At 42.7% G+C, this 19,581-nt stretch overlaps 1 protein-coding gene across 1 annotated transcript in view; it reads left to right on the forward strand.

Annotated features, from left to right (window-relative positions):
- The first annotated feature begins 6,469 nt into the window (after nucleotides 1-6,469).
- Nucleotides 6,470-19,581, forward strand: part of LOC121166706 (amine oxidase [flavin-containing] A) — a 54,022-nt gene continuing 40,910 nt past the window's right edge. Inside the window, exons 1-2 of the mRNA XM_040995957.1 lie at nucleotides 6,470-7,787; nucleotides 18,645-18,739. Of these exons, the coding sequence (XP_040851891.1) occupies nucleotides 6,470-7,787; nucleotides 18,645-18,739 (1,413 nt within the window). The remainder of the gene's footprint in view (nucleotides 7,788-18,644; nucleotides 18,740-19,581) is intronic.

The raw sequence follows: 19,581 nt of genomic DNA on the forward strand, positions 1-19,581 counted from the left end.
ACACCAGTGGGTCCTTGGACACGTCTCACTTGGCCTAACTCCTGTCCTGACTGGAACAGCAACCCTGCCTGACCAGCCCACACCTATTCCAGCTCTTATTGTTGGGTGCTACAGCCCAGCCATACCCGATCCACCCACACCCCCAGCTCTCGCATGGTTCAGCAGGAGCAGATATCTAGCCCAGCCTGGCTTATATCTATCCAGGCTCTCACAAGCACCAGTGGGTACCCAGTCTACACTTTAGCCATGTTAAGTCCAGTCCACCGCCCCCATTTCAGGTCTTGCTTTCTCCAGTGAAAACCACAATCCAGCCAGGGCATCCCGTTAGCTCCCTGATCAGGCCTGCTCTCACCCCCAAACTTGCATGTGTCAGTTGTTGCTCTGACCCGGCCTGGCACAGCCCATCACCTGTCTTGGCCTTTGCCATCATATGCTGCAGCCTGGCCTGGCCTGGCCCAGCCTGCCCCTTGTCACCAGTCCCAACTCTCACTTGTGGGTACTATAACCCAGCCCTGGTCAGTTTGCATCCATCCCTGGCTTTCACACACACTGGTAGGTGTGACAGCTCAGCATATCCTGCACACTATCCTGGCTCCACTGTATGCCAGGGTGTCATTGTTTGGCCTAGCCGTGCCCATCCCACCCCCTCCAGAACCAACCCACACATTTGCCAACAAATGGAGTTGCCTTGCTCAGCCTGACCAACACCCAGGCTTGGGAATCAAGTGCTCACCAGCAGGAACTTTAGCCCACCAAGGGAGTTCCGTAAGTTCCCCTAGCAGGCCCACCCCTAGACCCAGATCACACATGTGTCAGTAAGTGCTAGGCCCTTACCCAGCATAGTCTGCCCTCTCTGTCTCAGCCTTTGTATTTGCTGGTAAATATTGTGACCTGGCCCACCCCTCTCCATACTCTTGAGTGTGCCTACAGGCGCTGCAGCCTGGGCCAGCCTAGCCTGTACCCCTATTCCAACACTCACTGTTGGGTACTATGATCTAGCCCTGCCAGGTAGGCCCCCAGCCCTAGCTTTAGTGTGGGCCAGTGGGTGGTAGTCAGTGGTGGTCAGTGTTAACTAGCCTAGCTCAAGTCACCCATGTGGGTGAGTGCATCAGTCTGATCCAAAAAGGTCCTCCAGCTTCCGCCTTTCAAATCACTTGATCCCAGCCCTTTTGTCTACCTGCAAGTACAGTGGCCTTATCAGTGTAAGTCCCCCAGAAGTCATTCCTCACCTGCAATATACTCCCTCAGCAGTCCTCCCTCCCACACATTCCCATACCCCCTTCCCTGAGCAATCCACAGTCCCTCTGTACCAGAGTGCACGGGTTCCCCAGCCCAGTCTTCCAGTAAGGTAGTGTGCTGGCTTAGACCTCTGCCTGTCCACTGGGGACCCAAGACCTGATCCACACGTGGTCTTCTGGCATACATGCTGGCCTGGGACGCAAGTGCATGTGTGTGGCCCCAGGTCTGATCTACTAACACACGACACTAGCGTGGGGCCTTCCCCCCCACACACACTCATGCTTGGGACCGAAACACGTGCACAATACAGGCCTGTTCTGACAGCCCCCAGTGCGAGTCCCCAGACCTCAGAGCTCAAGGAAGAGAGAAAAGCAAATGAAGCATTTGGAGGCTCCCAGGACAACTCTTAAATAGCAAAGCTACACAGTGAAAGCGAACAGATTGACGCCCATGCATCTTTTACCTCCTGAGATGAGGAAAACTTACCCAACCACAGAAGCATATTGAGGAGACCAAGGAACAGTGCTTACACATGGTCATATTGGAGCCTGAAAGTGAAAAAAAATACCAAAATTAATATAATGCCTTTATTTAAAATTATGCTGAGCTGGGTGTTTGGTCTAGTGGTTAAGAGGCTGGGAAAGATGCCTGAGTTCCATATTGGAAACCTGGGCGTCAATATCACGCTCTACTGATCCTAGCTTCCTGCTAATACAGACCCTGGAAGACAGCAGATGATGGCTCAACTGAGTTCCTGCCACCCACGTGGGAGAGCTGTGTCATGTTCTTAGAGCCTGACTCCAGCCCTGAAAACTATGGATATTCAGAGAACAAAACTGGCATACAGGATTGGTCCCTGTCTTCCTGCCTCGTGAATAATAAAGTCCTTTAAAAAATGTGATATTTTGCTTATCACGTTTTTTGGGCATGTTTAAAAAGATATATTTACTTACTTACTTATTTGAAAGGCAGAGTGATAAGAAGAAAGAGATTTTCCATGCACTGTTTAACGTCCTAAATGGCTGCAGTGGCCGGGGCTGGGCCAAGCTGAAGCCAGGAGCCTAGAACTCTAACCGATCTCCCACATGTATGCCATCGGCCCAGGCACTTGGGCAATCTTTTACTGCTTTCCCAAGCACTTTAGTATGGGTCTGGATCAGAAGTATAGCAGCCAGGTCTCAAGCTGGTCCTCATACAGGATACCAGCATTGCAGGTAGTTGCTTAATTTGCTGTACCACAAGGCTGGCCCCTGCATTTGCTTTTTAAAATATTGAACTAAAATATCTACTAGATCATTGAATTGGTTATGCTCTATTCAACCTTGTTTCTCAGGAAATCACCTTGTTTGCTTTACTCTCATAGGCTAGGACTACCACAATTTCCATCTTTGACTCCACACTTCCCCTTATATTAATGCCTAATTCTGTTGGCTCTAGCTGGAAAATATTCCCCAAATATGAGTACTTCCAAATACTTCCAGTTACACAACCAGGTTTAAGCCACTGTCATCTCTCACCTGCTGTTCTGGTGACTCTTCCCGTATAACTAACACATCCTATCATCTTAAAGCATAGTAGTACAAACTAGCCACCCCTGAATTTTGTGCACATCTTTGTGCATTGAGACTTCAGGAAGGAGTTGGCTGAGTTCTTATTTGAAACCTCCAAAGTCACTGCAGATAGGTGTTAGCTTATGTTACAGTGCTCGCAAGGCACAGCTGGACTGCATGGCCCAGATGGTTCACTCATGGCTACAACAGCTGATGGTAGTTTTTAGCCATAAGCTCATCTTAGGCTATTCACCAGAATACTTAACACACAGTCTTTCCGGCATGGAAATCTCAGTGGAACTTCTTGGAACTTCTACATGGTGGCCAGCTTCTCAGGGCAAGCACCGCAAAAGAAGCAAGCAGAAATCTCACGACTTTTGTGCCTGTCTTGATCTGTTCTGGCAGCTATACTAAAATAGTTTAGAGTGTTTTATATCTATCCGTATGTGTGTGTATATATATAGATTCACACACACATAGATAGGTATAGGTAGATATATAATTATTTGAAAGGCAGAAAAACAGAGAAAGAGACACACAGAGAGATTCTGTTCATAGTTTCAATCTGCAAATGGCTGCAATGGCCAGGACCGGCCCAGGTGGAAGTCACATGGATAGCAGGGACCTGAGCACTCAGGCTGTCTGCTGCTTTTATCAGGCGCATCAGCACAGAACAAGATCAGAAGTAGAGCAGCCAGGACCGGAACCAACACTCATATGGAATGTCAACATCACAGGCAACAAAATGTCAACTCCTAGACATTTAGATTTATAAAGAGCAGAATTCACTGCTCATGATCTAGAAGATAGGAAGTCTGAATCAAAGGTATCAGCAGAACCACTGTCTGCTGAGGGCTCGTTCTTCACAAATGGCACCTTCTATGTGTCCTCGTATCATGGAAGTGTCCTCATATAAAGGCGCAAACATGCTCCTTGAGCATTTTTAAAAGGCCATTGGTGGCTAATGTGGTGGCATAACAAGCTAAGCCTCTGGCTGTGATTTCTTATGTGTGTCAGCCTGTGTCATGGCTGCTTTACTTCCCATTCAGCTCTGCTTGTGGCCTGGGAAAGCAATGAAGGATGACCCAAAGTCTTGGGGCTCTGTATCCACGTGGGAGATCTAGAGGATGCTCCTGGCTCCTTGCTTCGGATCAACTCACCTCTGACCACTATAGCCATTTGGGGAGTGAATCAGTGGATGGAAGATTCTCTGTCTTTCCTTCTTTCTGCAACTTTGCCTTTCTAATAAAAGCAAATTTAGAAAACACTGACAATAAAAATTAAACTTTAAAAGGGAATTATTTTCTTTCACAAGGCTTATCTTCCAAAGGCACCATCACGTAATACCATCATCATAGGGGTTAGGTAGTAACGTGAATTTTTTTAAAGATTTAATTTATTTGTATTGGAAAGTCAGATATACAGAGGAGGAGAGACAGAGAGGAAGATCTTCTGTCTGCTGATTCATTCTCCAAGTGGCCACAATGGCTGGAGCTGCACGGATCCAAAGCCAGGAACCCAGAGCCTCCTCCAAGTCTCCCACGCGGGTGCAGGGTCCCAAGGCTTCGGGCCATCCTCGACTGCTCTCCCAGGCCACAGGCAGGGAGCTGGATGGGAAGAGGCTGCCAAGATATGAACCTGCGCCCATATGGGATCCTGGTGTGTGCAAGGTGAGGACTTTGGCTGCCAAGCTACTGCGCCAGGCCCAGTAGCATGAATTTGGGCAGGTGGGTGACACATACATTCAGACCTTAGAAATGACCTAGCCTCAGAAGTCACACAGCATCACTTCCACCAAACTGTCCTGTTAATAAACAATGGAGAGAAGCAAGATTTATCTGAGTATTCACTTTTTAAAAAATACAGTTCAGCTCACATTGCAAGTCTTCATAGGTTCACCGAAGCCTCCAGTCTCACAAAAACTACCAACTGTGTGAGGCATCCATCTGCTGCACGGGATACAGGACAAAGACCATGATTCACTTCAGGGCAACAGCCAGTGTTTATCTGCAACAGAGTCTTACGAGCAGGTCAGAGTGCACCAAGTAACTGAAGTGTGGCTATTCCCTTCAGTCTCCGAAGCAGTAGCTCAGGCTCAAGCAAAGAAATTTCATATCAGGCAAGTGTGTAACCTAGCCTGGGTTAACGATCTTATGCTTATAGGAATAGGCATATTTTTAGGGTTATTCATATGGGACATGGTAACAGTCACCACACTCAAGGAAGCCAAAATTATGGCACCTGGATGAGATGGCACTTTTGTTTTGCCAATAGAGACAATTTTAGCATCAAAAATAACTATGGTGATAACAAATAAAAGCATTACGCCTTACAGTCGTTTCTGAGGGCTTCGGGGATAACACATTCAGGTTTAGGAGAATAAGGAAAAGCTGATCTTCAAGGACAGGATTAAACTGGCACGAACATATGCACTTGGGGCTAGCACTGTGGCCAAGCCAGTTTAACCTGCTGCCTATGATACATCACGCCACATCGGTGTTGGTTCTGTCCCGAGTTCACCAAGTCGCCTGGGAAGGCATTACAAATAGCCCATGTACTCGGACCCCTGCCACGCACATCAGACACCCCCGCCGGGTGCAGACTCCTGCTGTAGCCCTCTGAGGCATCTAAAGAGTGAACTAGCAGCTAGAATCTCTCGCCGCCACCCTCTCCCCCATCGCCGTCATGTAACTGTGCCTTTCAAATAAATACGCAAACTTTTTATATATGCACCTGATATCCGAAAGAATGTGAAAAGACTTGTTTTACTTTCCTTGACGTTCACTTAATTTTTTTTTTCTTTTGCAAAAGCAGAGTTACAATTTCGCCTCCCACTTCCCCGCCCCCTGAAGAAGTCGCTTAGCCCGTGAGGAAGCCGCGAGCTCAGAATTCATCCGGGTCTCCCACATGTGCAGAGGGGTCCAGTTTCCCGCTGCTTCCTCAGGTGCATTGTGGGGAACGGACTCTAAGTGGGGAAGCCGGGACTCGAACCCGCGCCAATACGGGGGAACCGGGAGGGAAGGTTTAACCCGATAAACCACAACGCCGACCCCTCGACTTTCATTTTTACAGCGTAATTTCACATAAACTGTGACAACTATAGCATTTTTCTGGCTTACTTGCTTGGCTTAGCCTGAAAAACGCAGTGAAGCAACACGTCTTTCCGAGCTTAAGCTCCTCCCCCTCTCCCGGGGAGGACGTACGGCTACGCAGATCTCGCTGAGCGTACGTGAGGTCGCAGCTGGACCAGACCAAGTAGAGCATATGGGGGTCACAATATTGCCCTCTGTGTACATTTTATTCAAATACGTCTTACATACGCCCACTCGGTGTACGCTCCTTTTAGTTAAATCGTTAGAATTTATGAATGTGGTTGAAACCCCGCAGGCCCGCACCTACATCCACTCCCTTACGCTTGCGTGTTCACAGGGCGCCCCCCTGAAGTGGTATCGCCTAGTCTCCAACGGTCAAATTTCCAGAGCGCGCCGCCCGCCAAAGGAGAAGGCGGAGCGTTGGCCGCGACGACGCCTCTTGGCGCTCTCCGCCCTCCAGTGGGCCGGCCGCTTCTGGGCGGGTCTTCGAGACTACAGGCCCAGCCCTGGGTCTGAGAGGCGAGCTCGGTTGGGGCAGGTTGTAAGGGGGCGGAACAGCTACGCCCGCAGTCCGTCCGATTTAGAACCATGAGCGCTCCCAGTCAGTCAGCTTCTCCCGGGGGCGGGGGCAGGGCCAGAGGCAGAGGCAGGGCCAGAATCAGGGAAGGCGGCGGGGTTGGCGGGAGGGAGCGAGAGGTTGTCATTGCTACCGAAACTGGGATTTCACCTGTCCCGGTGCCCAGTACAAGCGACGAAACGGGCCATCCCTCCACTTCCGATTCGTCCGAGTATAGTATCCGTTCTGAGTGGCAGACGCTCTCGCGGCCGCCGTTCGTTTCCTCAGAGTCGAGTACGTCCTCACGGGAACCGGCCGACTCGTGGAGCTCTGGCGTGTCCGCTCATCTCAGCAGCAGTGTTAGCCGGGCTACTGATTCCGACACTAGGATTGGCCGTTGGGGGTTTAGTGTCCTCAACCCGAGGAATCGGATCTTAGAGCCCGCCACTCACTTAGAGGTTTCGGAGGGGGCTGCTCCTCCCACTAACCCAAACACCGACATTTTGGGCTTACCGGTAGCACAAACTATCGTCCCGCTTTCTGATTCTGTTATGTCAATTCAAGGATCCTCACAGCCCTCTTTATTGAGCACCCCCCCTAGTTTGGGTGATTTGCGTTCAGAAGCTATTGATGAAGGGTCAGTGCCCGGTTCCCAGGGAGGGTTGATCGAAGAGCCCATCCCGGCTTCAGAGCCCAGCTATCGCTGGTTATCGGAGCCAGAGCTTCCCACAGAGAACCGCCCCTCACCGGCCTCTGTGCCACCCACTGCGACAGCTCGTAACAGAACCCGAGGGCAGGGATTCCACAATCCCCCGGCGCCTGGTTATCCGTGGGTGTCAGTGTTAGGGCCCCCTCTTCCCAGATACTTTTCCCAACTGTCTGTGCAAGGGCCCCGTGTACCCCATAACACCCCTCATGGGTCTGGCCAGCACTCGATGACCAGCCGGGATTCGATAGAACAACCTTCACGTAATTTCCCGTCTCAGATATCGATCCCAGTGCCTACTGTACCGTATAACACCCCACGGGCGTCACTGCAAGGGCCCAACACCTTCCCAGCGCCGGGCTGCAACCGCCTGTCTCTAGAAGGCTCGGCTCCGCCCCCCGGCGCTCCCTGGGTGTTAGCACATGGATCTGCCCCGCCCGCGGTGGCCGGCCCCCACTGGGTATTATTAAGAAGGCCGACTCCGCCTTCGTGCTGCCCCCGGGTGTCCGCAGAAAGGTCTGCCCCACCCTTGCCAGTGCCGGCTCAAATACCCACGCCCCGGGAGAGCCAGCAGCCAAGAATGGCGAATCAAGAGAAGGCGATCCACATGTTCGACGTAGTGGTGATTGGAGGCGGTATATCAGGTCAGTGTGAATTTAGTGATGGCCTGAAGGAAGAGCCCTGGCTGGCCTGGGATGGGGGCAGCAGCGCTGTGATTTGGGGAGGGGGATCTTTCTGTTGCCCGACATCAGGCTCAGATCCTGCAAGGTGGAAGAGGGGGATTTGGACCAGTCCTGTGGGTGATGTACTCTGGGGGTGACAAGGACAGTTAGTGCTTCTATTAAATGCAATATGTAATTCGCTTTTGCTATGCAGTTACGGTTAGCATTTTGTGTGAATCCTGCAGTTTTGTGAGGTGGGAGCCAAATGCACGGCTGCTTCCCCAAAGCCAAGCGGCTGGGGTCTGGGAGTTTCCTTCACTCTGCTGAGGTCAAATTGCCTAGCTGGCGAGGGGCTGACGCCTTTCTCTCCCATTCAAGACCCATACTGCCAGTTCCCGATGTCTCACTGATTTCATAGCCCTTGCCCTAAGCAGAAAGCTCAGCATAGGATTTCTGTAGTATTGAGCAGTAGTAGTAGCAATAGAATTTCAATGCTGCACGGCTCTAAGCACTGCTGAGAGGATTCAGTAGACCAGGAGCAAGGAGGCTGAAGCCTTCAGGAAAAGTTACAATTCAACAAAGACAACAACAAAAAGGCAGCGGTGGGGGAGGGGCGGGCTCTTAGTTTTCAGAACTTGCTGGTCCTTTTAAAGGGGTTTCAGAAAAGTGTAGGATATTCATTGCCCACAAGTAATTCCTTTATGAAGCAGGTGCCCAGGGGAGCTCTGGGAATGCCCTTTGATGAAGAACTCCCACTTGCCTGAATTTTGCCCGGTGTTCCTGGTTTGGGTTTGTGGCTGACCAGATGAGTGGTGTGTGAGACTTCTGTTTGTCATGTCGTTGATACCTTAAACTATCATGTGTGTTGTCAGAATTGGTAGCATATTTGAAATGTCAAAATTGTGTTTCAACCCCCAGCTATCATCTTACTCTGACCTGTCCCTCTGCTCTCTGAAATCTTAAACATTTCGGAGAGATTCCTAAATAATTTAGAAAGAGGGAAAAGAAGGTGGAGGAATGAATGGGCCCAACAGTAGCCAGTGTTACATTTATGGGAGATGGAAATAAAGTGTGAAGTTTAATTTGGTGCAAAAAAATGTATTAATTCTTGTATATAAGTCTTCAAAAAGTCCATGGAAACTGAGCATTATAAAAAGGCTCTGCTTCCCATCCTGATCATCTATGTAAACATCAGCAAAAATTTAAATTTAAATTTAAAAAAAGCTCTGCTATATTTTAAGATGGATTTATACCAAAATAAGCTTACATTTTTATGCTATTTTTTCCACAAACTTTTTGAAATCCCTTTGCATAGTCCCTGCAAGGAGACTGTGAACATGCTTACAAAATTAATTATAGGTGCAGATAGCTTTTGACTTCTGTTGTTCAGGATAAACAGTCGATCAGCAGAGAAAAGATGGGCCTGGAGTGTTGCTTTGACAATGGCAGCCTCTACCAGGGAAAGCATGTCTCTGGTGGGTCATCATCAGAAGCAAGCAGAGCCTAGCGTGAATAGTAAGAAAAAGGAGCATTTCGTTTTTTCCCTTCATTTATTCTTTCATCATTCATTTATTTAGCCTACACTTGTTGAGTGACTGTGAAGAAGTGGACTGGTGTTTCCAGAAAGCCTGGGCTTTCCAGGCAAGCCTCCTAGATGCAGTGTGATTATTGATCATTGGGGAATAAATACGATTGTAATGTGTTGTATAAATTAATTATGAGTTATGCCTTCCCTCCCATTTCTATACCATCCGTATTCCACAATAAATTCAGTGTTTTGGGGGGTGGGGCAGATTTGATTCTTGTGTTTTTTTCTTGGTATGTCTCCAGGAATACCTAAAGAGTGTTTTGTCTTTTATTTTTTTGTCTCCCTTTTGACCACGCTTTACTCCCCAGCACTTACTTGGTCAGTAGCAGAGGCAGATTTAGCATGCAGCTGATGGGCTTCATACCTGATGGCCTTTCAAACTACGGGTCCCTTTTGATTCTTATTCAAAATAAATAGCTGAATATTGAATGTTATATTCACAATCTTGCTTTCCCGTGTCTTCCAAAGGGCAACCAAATTATGTAAGCTTCAGATTTTTACAAAATCTGAGTCTGATCATGATTCCTATTGTTCATTCATCTTACTTTCAAAGAAGTAAGATTTTCAAGAAGTAAGGTAGAGATAAGAGGGTAGAAAAAAGACATACAAGATGAGAAAGATGTGAAGAGCCCAGAAATGGAGTCATGAGGTATCAGCTAGACATGAATACTACTTAATTTCAGCACATAGCTTGAATTCCAAGGAAGGATGGTAGTTGCTCCCATGTATGCCTCCCGTGATCCTGGTAGCTAATTGTAGTGACCCTGGCATGCCACATCTGTACAAGATTTTTGTGCCTATGTGTGAGTTGTGAATGGTTTGAGTACACAGTGAAAGACACTTGAAGCAATGCTGACTTGGGATGGCCACAGGTGAGTAGAACTCATCCTTGTTATTTGCACTTAAATTCTGAGTGTTGTATAGACAGAGTTCTTAGTATCCAACAGGACCTAAGCAACCGAATCGCTTCAGATTTTGATCCACAGGCTGGGCTGTACTTAAAGAATTGGGAGCAGTAACTGTCCAGAAATCAGGTTGTATGGAAGCTGCGAGGGTTGGCTTTTTCAACATCCAGAAAAGCCATTTTGTAAGAGAATGACTGATGTTCTGGGTTCTGACAATTAAGTTCATACTATACTACCATTTCTCTTTTTGCTGAAACATATTAACCATAAGGATAACTTCTGCTAGTACTGTTTTAGACATTTTAACCCAGAATTTAGCAGAGTGTACTGTATGGTTTTATGGTGATTCAGAAAAGCTTCCATTTTAAAAATTCCATTAAAAATTTTTGGTACCTTAGTTTTATAACTATTCTGAGTTTCAGTATGTCCTGTGAATTAGTTTTGAGCCTTTTAGGACAATTCTTTTCCTTATTTTGTATTTTATATTTGGTACTTTTTTCCCTCAAAAATAAACTGGAATACTTACTAAAATTTCTTTATGCTGACAAGAAATAGAATTATTTGGGATCTTTTTTTTTAATCTTCGTGGTTGAGTGAACTTTTGAGTTTACCTGGTATTTAACAAGTAATTTTAGCATTTATAAAGTCAATAATTTTTAATTTGAATTTATGCATGATTTTCAGCTAATGTGAAAAAATGTATTTAACAGTAGATCTTAATATAATTGTGTGATTCACAGACACTAATGATGGAGGAGAAGAAACGTGGAAGGTCATTATTATTTAATATTGGGTCTTACAGTCTTTACGCAGTTGTGACATAGAAATAATTTTAGCATATGAAAAATCTTATGATATTTGCATTTAGATATACCTGGAAAATGTGAGGTTGTATTGTAATTTTATATTATACACAGGGGCTTCCAAGAGTACCTAACCCTGTGATTTAAAAAGTATAGACACTCGTTAAGTAGCTGTGTGGTTATATGTGGTTACTTTTGAAAGTTCATGGGACACATGTATTATGAACAAAATTATGTATGGATTTCCAAAAATTTTTGCACCAAAATAAGTAACTTCTAGTTCTGCTTTTCCAGGGACTTTTAAAAGTGCCTTCATGGTTACATGTATGAGACTAATTTCATGATGATATGATTGTTTTCGTTTTTAGTTTGAGTAATCAGAACAACTTTCCAAGTTGTGAGGCCAAAGTAAAGTCTCATTTAATAAAATGTTTGATTGATGATGTAAGAGTGTCAATAAGAACTTAAAACCTGCATGATAAGCTTTGAGAGTTAATTACATATTAACCATGTGTAATATTCACAGAATTGCCACCTGAAAAAATTTGAAGGGCCTGAGCTGGAAGCTTGGAAAATCTCATTAACTACCCAATGCCATGATAGTTTTAATGACATAACTTGACCTCGGAACTCTAAACGATTAACTTCTAGGACAGTACATTAAGTTCTAGTTCACTGGATTTGTTCTATAGCTTTATTCATGTATCTGTAGTAAAACTTATTGCTTTAATTTGAAGCATGTGGCTCTACAACCTTGTAACTATTGCTTAACAGTAATTTATACATTGGAATATCAGGACACTAGATCATGGAAAATGAAATCAACGCATGAGTTTATTTTGGTAAAAATAATGCTGAAATCCATGTGTACAAGGGGCATTTTAGAAATTCTTTAAAAATGTGCCCTATGGAAATCTATGCATAAATTTCAGATTTCTTTGCAATAAAACTAACCTTTCAATTCTATGATCTATTAACTGTTTGAAGTTTGCTCATAGATTACATGCATGTTATTTCTTTGTGAAATTTTAATTTTAAATTATAAATATTTTAATATTTATGTAAAGTATAAAAGTATTTTATATTTGTATATTTTTAGTTTGAATGTAATATGCTTTATGTATTATAAAAGTAGTTTTCCAAGATCAGTATGTAAATGTTTTGCATATTCAAATGAATTCATTCTTATCAAACATGCATTTCTGATTTAAGCTGCAATTGTTGTAGCTTATTAGATCATTGGTTATTGAAAGAATTTGACAAGATTCAGATTCATGTGAAACAGGAAAAATTTGGTCTGAGAATATTCTCCCATTTTTCTGTCAGCCTATTTATATAGGAATTACTTGTGTGAGTCATTGGATTCCCCCCTCAACCTCATCTGTTATATCTCAGTCATTGGTGTGTAATAATTGCTGTATAAAGCTACCATATGAAACATAAATGATTGGTGATTTAGACTTGGATTCCATCCCCAAGATATCTCATAATATGTATGTAAATATTATAAAATCTCTAAAACATTGAAATCTGAAACATTTCTGGTCTCAAGTATTTTGAGTAAAATTTTCAGCTTGTGCTTGATATTGGTTCAGAAGTCCAGAGGTGGCACTAACAAGGAAGCAGTTAATTCTATCTCGAAGAAATTCTAGGTAGCAAGAAATTACAGGTAAAGAATTAATAAAGAAGAAATTACAGGTAAAGGATTTGGGAAAGGAAGTAATACTTAGCCGAAGTGTTGATTTGTGGATAAATTCTGAAACACAAAAAAGATGGCTTGGAAGGTGACCATTTACAGGTTAAATCAGTTAATTGTGAGCTGTGATTTCAGTTAAAGACATGCTGCATATATGCCTACTTGCATATGCATTTATTTACTCAGTTGTTTAGTGAATATTTGTTAATTGAGTGCTTGTGATGTGCCTTAAGTAAAAATGTGAGTTTTGTTTTCTGCTTTTGTGCTTTGGGAATATTGCTTCAAAAATGTCAATATGAGCTTTTATTGCCCTTGAAGTGTTCAGTCCAAGAGTGCAAATGTGCAGTTACATAAGATTTATGTTGGACAGAGACCACTTAAATGAATAGTAGAGAATTAACTTAAGAAATATATTATTCTATATATTCTATACCTGTTCCTAGGTGGTACTGAATGGTAAATAGGAAAAAAATGTCACTTTTTGGAATAAAGGAGTATTATCATGAGTGGCAAAGCATAAGCCATAGCTATAGCAAAGCTTGGTTCTGATGCTCTCAGATATATTTTTTTAACGATTTATTTTTTTTTATTGGAAAGGCAGAGAGACAGAGAGGAAGATCTTCCGTCCAATGATTCACTCCCCAAGTGAGCGCAAAGGCCGGTACTGTGCTGATCCCAAGCCAGGAGCCTCTTCTGGGTCTCCCACACGGGTGCAGGGTCCCAAAGCTTTGGGTCGTCCTGGACTGCTTTCCCAGGCCACAGGCAGGGAGCTGGATGGGAAGCGGGGCTGCCGGGATTAGAACCGGCGCCCATGTGGGATCTCAGGCGTGCAAGGCAAGGACCTTAACCACAGCGCCATCGCGCCGGGCCCTCTCAGATATTTCTGCAGGCATTGTTTTACTAGGACTCTCTTATAGGAGTTTATTACCATATCTATTTATACAATCTTATAAGGAATGAAGCCAGCTTTCCCAATATTTGATTTGAGATATAATTTTTGTTGTTGTTTTTAATGGCAAAGTGCAGAAATGCTGATTTAAATGGGTTTCTTTACTGTAGGACTTCTCAAGGCCTTGATTATCATAATGTGCACCAAGCATTTCTGGAGGGAAAAATTAGCATTAGTTGTCTCAATGTCCATAAACTTTCCCCCCATAGCATCTTGTTTGAGGACTAACATTTCATAAAACATTGTCAGAAGTATTGCTTCAAACCATAGTCCATCCTAGTGTACAGAATAAGAGCAGTATGAGGGTCCCTGTTGTGTTTCAAGTTTCAGTGAAAGAATGGCACAAATAATGAATTAAGAGGTAATTGCATTCTCTAACCTGGCTGACATCCGTTTATATAAAGTGAAGATGAATGCTGGGCAATAATCAAATAAATTAGGACTGTCTAGACAACCAGTCTGTTGAATTCAGGGCAAATTGAAGTTAATTGTTAGCTTTCATCTATTTATCATTTGAAATGGGCCTTTCTTTTTAGCTCATTAAAGGGACTAGGAGATTTGACCTTTTCCAAAGCAGAAAATTGTTTCTTTGAGAGGAAGCACAAAATGCAGATGGATATGGGTAGAGATGAGATGTTACAGTTGTATGTATTAGGAACAAGTTTGTATGCATGTTGCGAGTCTGTTTTCTTCTGCCAGAAGTGCAATACTGGCCTGATGATGAGAGAATATGCTAGTGCTATTTAGAACCTGCTGGCTTATTTAGGTGTGAAGATCAAAATGGCCTGTCACCTTAACGTTGTTAATATTTCTTAGTTGTCTGAGATAAACATAATTTAAAGGGCATTAGCAACTTACCTTGTTGCTCTCATCCATTAGCATAGTTTTCTTTTCTTCACTGTGTGACTCTTGTACTAGTTGCAGCAAGCATATTGGTACCTGTGATATAGCAAGCTCTGTTCTAGGAGTGGAAGGATATATGACCCATTCCTATTTTTCTAGAAATTCATACTACATGCCAAGGTCATTTAGGCATCTTGAACCTAATATGTCTAAAATAGGACACTTGCTGTTACTTTATAACTGATTTTTCCTTTTGCTATTTTTTTTTTTAGCAAATAACACCTCCATTTACCTATATTCTCAGATCAGACATCTTTAAGCCATTTTTCACTCCTTTTTTTTTGTTGTTCTTGTATACCATATCTGTTCTATTTTTTAAAGATTTATATTATTTTTATTGCAAAGTCACATATGCAGAGAGGAGGAGAGACAGAGAGGAAGATCTTCCATCTGATGATTCACTTCCCAAGTGACTGCAATGGCTGGTGCTGCTCCGATCCAAAGCCAGGAGCCAGAAGCTTCCTCCGCAGGCTCAGGGTCCCAAGGCTTTGGGCCATCCTTCACTGCTTTCCCAAGTCACAAGCAGAGAGCTGGTTGTGAAGTGGAGCTGCCGGGATTAGAACTGGCGCCCCTATAGGATGCTGGCGTGTTCAAGGGGAAGACTTTAGCAGCTAGGCCACTGCGCTGGGCCCCCTACCATATCCATTCTAATGGCAAGTCCTATTGGTTTACCTTCAAAATATGCCCTCAACCTGACCACTTCTCACTAATATAACTACAGGCATCCCCCAAGCCTCTGTGTACTTTTTCTGTTAGCCAAGTCACCATGGTCTCTTGGGCAGAGATCTGCCTGTTAACTAGACCCCACGCTTCCTTCTCTTTTGTTTCTTTACAGTCTATTTTCCTCACCATAAGCAGGATGGTTCCTTAAGAAGTTAAAGTAGGATGAATCAGTCTCCTACTTAAAAAACTCCTGCCATATAGTCCCCCAAAATCTAGCTTTATAGCCTGCAATGCAGTGAACTTAATCTGATATTTGTCTTATTGAACAGTGCTAAGATAATCTTATGTACACCAGAAGAAAGTATTTTTCTGTATAACACCCATTGGGAAATGCTGAAAATCAGTACTAAAGAAGTATTGCTTAAGGAAGACACTAAAGTTACAGATATATGAATCAGGAATAGCAATTAGAATACAAGGGAATTTAAGGATTGAAGTAAACCCATGAGCCGTAGAAAAAGGACATTATTGGTGACCTTAATGCTGCTGATGACAGCTCGTACTAATGGAACATTTATCATGCATGAGTCACTTGGCTGAGTAATCACACATGTTACCTTGTTTAATCTCACATCAACCAGCAAGGCAGAGCTGTTATCATTTCCTCTTAGAGATGCAAAAACGGCTTAAGGAAACTTTTCTAAGATAATCACCAACTAAATAGTGAAGTATGATTCCAAAGTGTGCTAGCTCCGTAGCAGGAGCTCTTCAGCATATAGTAGATGTTTCTCGATATTCACTGGTTTCTCATTCACAGACACAACCAACTGTGGATTGAAAATATTCATACAAACTGTAGCTGTGTTGATACTCTTTTAATCATGGTTCCCTGAACAGTAGAGCATACCAACTCTTTATGTAACATCTACATTGTATTAGGGTGTTATAAGTAATCTAGGAATGAATTAAAGTTGTTGTGCATAGGTTCTTTGCAAATGCTAAGCCGTTTTATAAGAGATAATTAACCACTTATGAATTTTGGTATCTTGGGGGGGTGGTTTCCTGGAACCAATCTCCTGTGAATACTGAGACAAGGAAAAACCGTACTAGGGTGATCAAATGGGAGCCTGCCCCAGTCATGTTTTCTTTTCAGTTCATTACAAGATTTTTGTTTTGTTTTCCTAAGAATATTCTTCAGTTGGATGTGTGCCACTGAATCAAGGCACAGGAACTGCAAAGGGTGGCACCAGTGAATCAAAAGAAATTGATGTTTTTCCTATGACATAGTATTGGTATGGCTCTTTGGCCTAGTCGTTAAGATACTAGTTGGGATATCCATATCCTGTACAGCAATATCTGGGTTCAAGTCCCAGTTCCACTCCAAACTGCAGCTTTCTGTTAATATGCAATCTAGAAGGCAGCAGATGACACCTTATGGTGTGCTGTGACTATCCACATGGGAGACCTGGCTCGAATTCTCATCTCCTGACTTTAGTCTTGGCTCAGTCTGGGCCATTGCAGACATTTAGGGAGTGAGCCAGCATAGAGGAGATCTCTGTCTCTTGGCAAGGTAGGAAAAGCAGCGGTAAGTGTGGAAATCAGGTTCCACTATGACAGGATGCCCAAAATATATATCCAGGGAGTAAAAGATTATTTCTTTGAAGGCCTCATCACAGATATTACTGACACCCAACGGTACTATCTGAGTGAAATAATTTTGTAGACCATTTATCTGGGGACAGTAGCCATCTCAGGATTTTGGAAACTCTTTGGGAACACAGTTTTCATGAGCAGAGGCTAAGGAGCTGGAGCTTGATTTGAGGTTGCTATGGCAACAGTGCTCTGCCTGTGTAAACTGCTCCTCAGGTTTTCCTAATCAAAGTCACTATAACTAGGACTAACACAGCTGAAACTTGTCAAATAAGGTGTATATTTTTAGCAGATTTGCTTTTCTTTTTAAGCTCGCCTTTTTAGCAAATCCATTAATCACATCTTTTATTTGAATTCAGGAGAGGAGAGGAATTGTGTTGTTTTAAATGCATCCTCCCTATTGCAGTGTAATTAAAGAGTTACCTGTGTCATACCTGAATTACTACTTTTCTGTGTTCCATTTTTTCGCATTCCCTAATAAAAGCAAGCACACTCAAGAGAAGTGGCTTAGTCCAAGTCTGAGGCAGGAAAAAGACAAGATGAGCCTGAGGAATCTTTTAGTCCCAGAAAGTAACAAAGTGATCAGATATGCACACACACATACGCAGGTTTAACAAAGGGTGATTGTCAAAGGGGCACAGAAGCAGCTGAAAGAGCTCCCAATGACCAAAGATGGAGCAAAGTGAGCCACAAAATACTTTAGTACCAAATTATATCCCAAAATGTCAAGTAAATTGTGAATTCATACTGATATAAATAGTTGAGTAATATGAAGAAGAGACAACTCTCCAGTGCAAAAGAATTCCAAATAGTTTATATAGATTTTGTACCCTCAAATAGGTAGCACTCTAGCTTCCTACTCCCCAGATTTGTGCTTAAGGAGAGCCTTCCATCCAGCCAGTGCAGTATGGAAGGTGATTGGAGAGTTAACTTCATAGTGGGGAGACATGAGAAACACCTTCTCTGCTAGGCAATCAGGTCAAGGTCAACATCATTGACAAATAATGTTGCTAGCACACACCCTTGGTACAATGTTGCACTAGGAGATTTTTCCAACTTTCCTGGTGACACTACTTTGCGTTTAAAATATTCTATCTTTTATTAAGGCTTTTATTTTCATGTTAAAATTTGTTTTCAGATTTGAGCCAATGAATTAGATATAAAGCATGATTCCTGCCTGTTGGCAACTGAGAAAGTAGTAGGGAAAAAGGTCTATAAAGCTTGTGATCCAGAATGGTACAAGACTTTGAGATTGAATAAAAAGCCCATATGCATAGTGAGTGCTAGTCTGAACATGAAAAGTTGTTAAGAAAATATGCTCTTAGGTTCATAAGAACAGGATTTCTGGAAGAGAGGCATTATCGGGGTTGCTTCAAGGCTCAAAAGGTTGAATTTGGGATTTGATTTTACCAGAAAATAAGATACACATTTTAATTTTTTTTGTAGGTTATGTATGTCAACCACCTTGAAATACAAAATAAAAAAATCAGTCATTTTGGAATCCTTTATGATAAAAAATGAAATTGATATTTCTGTTGATTAGTATGGTTGGAATCTATTAAAAACAAAGCAGAATAAATGGATTATATGTGATACCTTACATTCATTTTATGTGTAAACCTGTGTAAATCTTAGATATTTAATGTTTAAATGTTAATCTGGTTCTATTATTTTTCCTTTAGGTTTGGCGGCTGCCAAACTCTTATCTGAGTATGATATTAATGTTTTGGTTTTGGAAGCCCGGGACAGGGTTGGAGGAAGAACATATACTGTGAGGGTAAGTGATTTTGGTACTTATATATTAGGATTTCAGAAACTTCATGGAAAATGCATAATATGAAAAAGCTATATATGGATTACATTTTTGTAGTCCCTCAGATATAGTCTGTTGGAAAGGTTATGGTCTTAGAATGAGGAGACTGGGATCCTAGCCCCATACTGCCTATCATGCTATCTCAGATAAGGCCTGCAAACATACTACATCTCCATTTTTTTCATCTGACAATAAGATGAAATCTAGATATCCCTCAAGAATCTCCCTTCCATCTTCAAATTCTAATTGAAGACAACATTCAGTTATGTGAAAACAGGCTTGCCTGTTATGCCTATATGCCTTTGTTAGATATGATTTTTCTGTCATTTTCTGAAAAATATTCCTTCATTTTGGAGGTGGTTGTGAAGCTGTTGGTTAGCTATACTTTTTTTTTTTAGTCTCTAAAACCTCTTGCTTATTAAATAAAAACATCAGTCATGTTACAGATTTTCAGTTAAGAATGAGTTTCTTTGTTTAACGGAAATGAGAATTCCAACATAGTTGTCCCTATCTGTGATTTTGGCCCAGGCTGCTTTAGCATATTACATCATTAATATATGTCAGCACTACATGGGCACTGCTATTTTGTATTTGGCATGATATTATAATACCAGAGAGTATATGAGAAATAAATCTTGGGAGTTAGAGCTTAGCATTTATGAAGGCTGAGTGATGAGACGTAGACCAATAGAACATTTCTATTTTGTACAGAAGCTTTCTGTAAAATGCCTTCATGTAAAAGTAGTCATTTTACTTATTTAGTCTTTAATTTATTTGAAGAGGAGAGGTATTTTGAGAGAGAGATT

This window comes from Ochotona curzoniae, unplaced genomic scaffold (genome assembly GCF_017591425.1).
Source record: "Ochotona curzoniae isolate NIBS_2020 unplaced genomic scaffold, NIBS_Ocur_1.0 patch215, whole genome shotgun sequence".
Taxonomy (NCBI): domain Eukaryota; kingdom Metazoa; phylum Chordata; class Mammalia; order Lagomorpha; family Ochotonidae; genus Ochotona; species Ochotona curzoniae.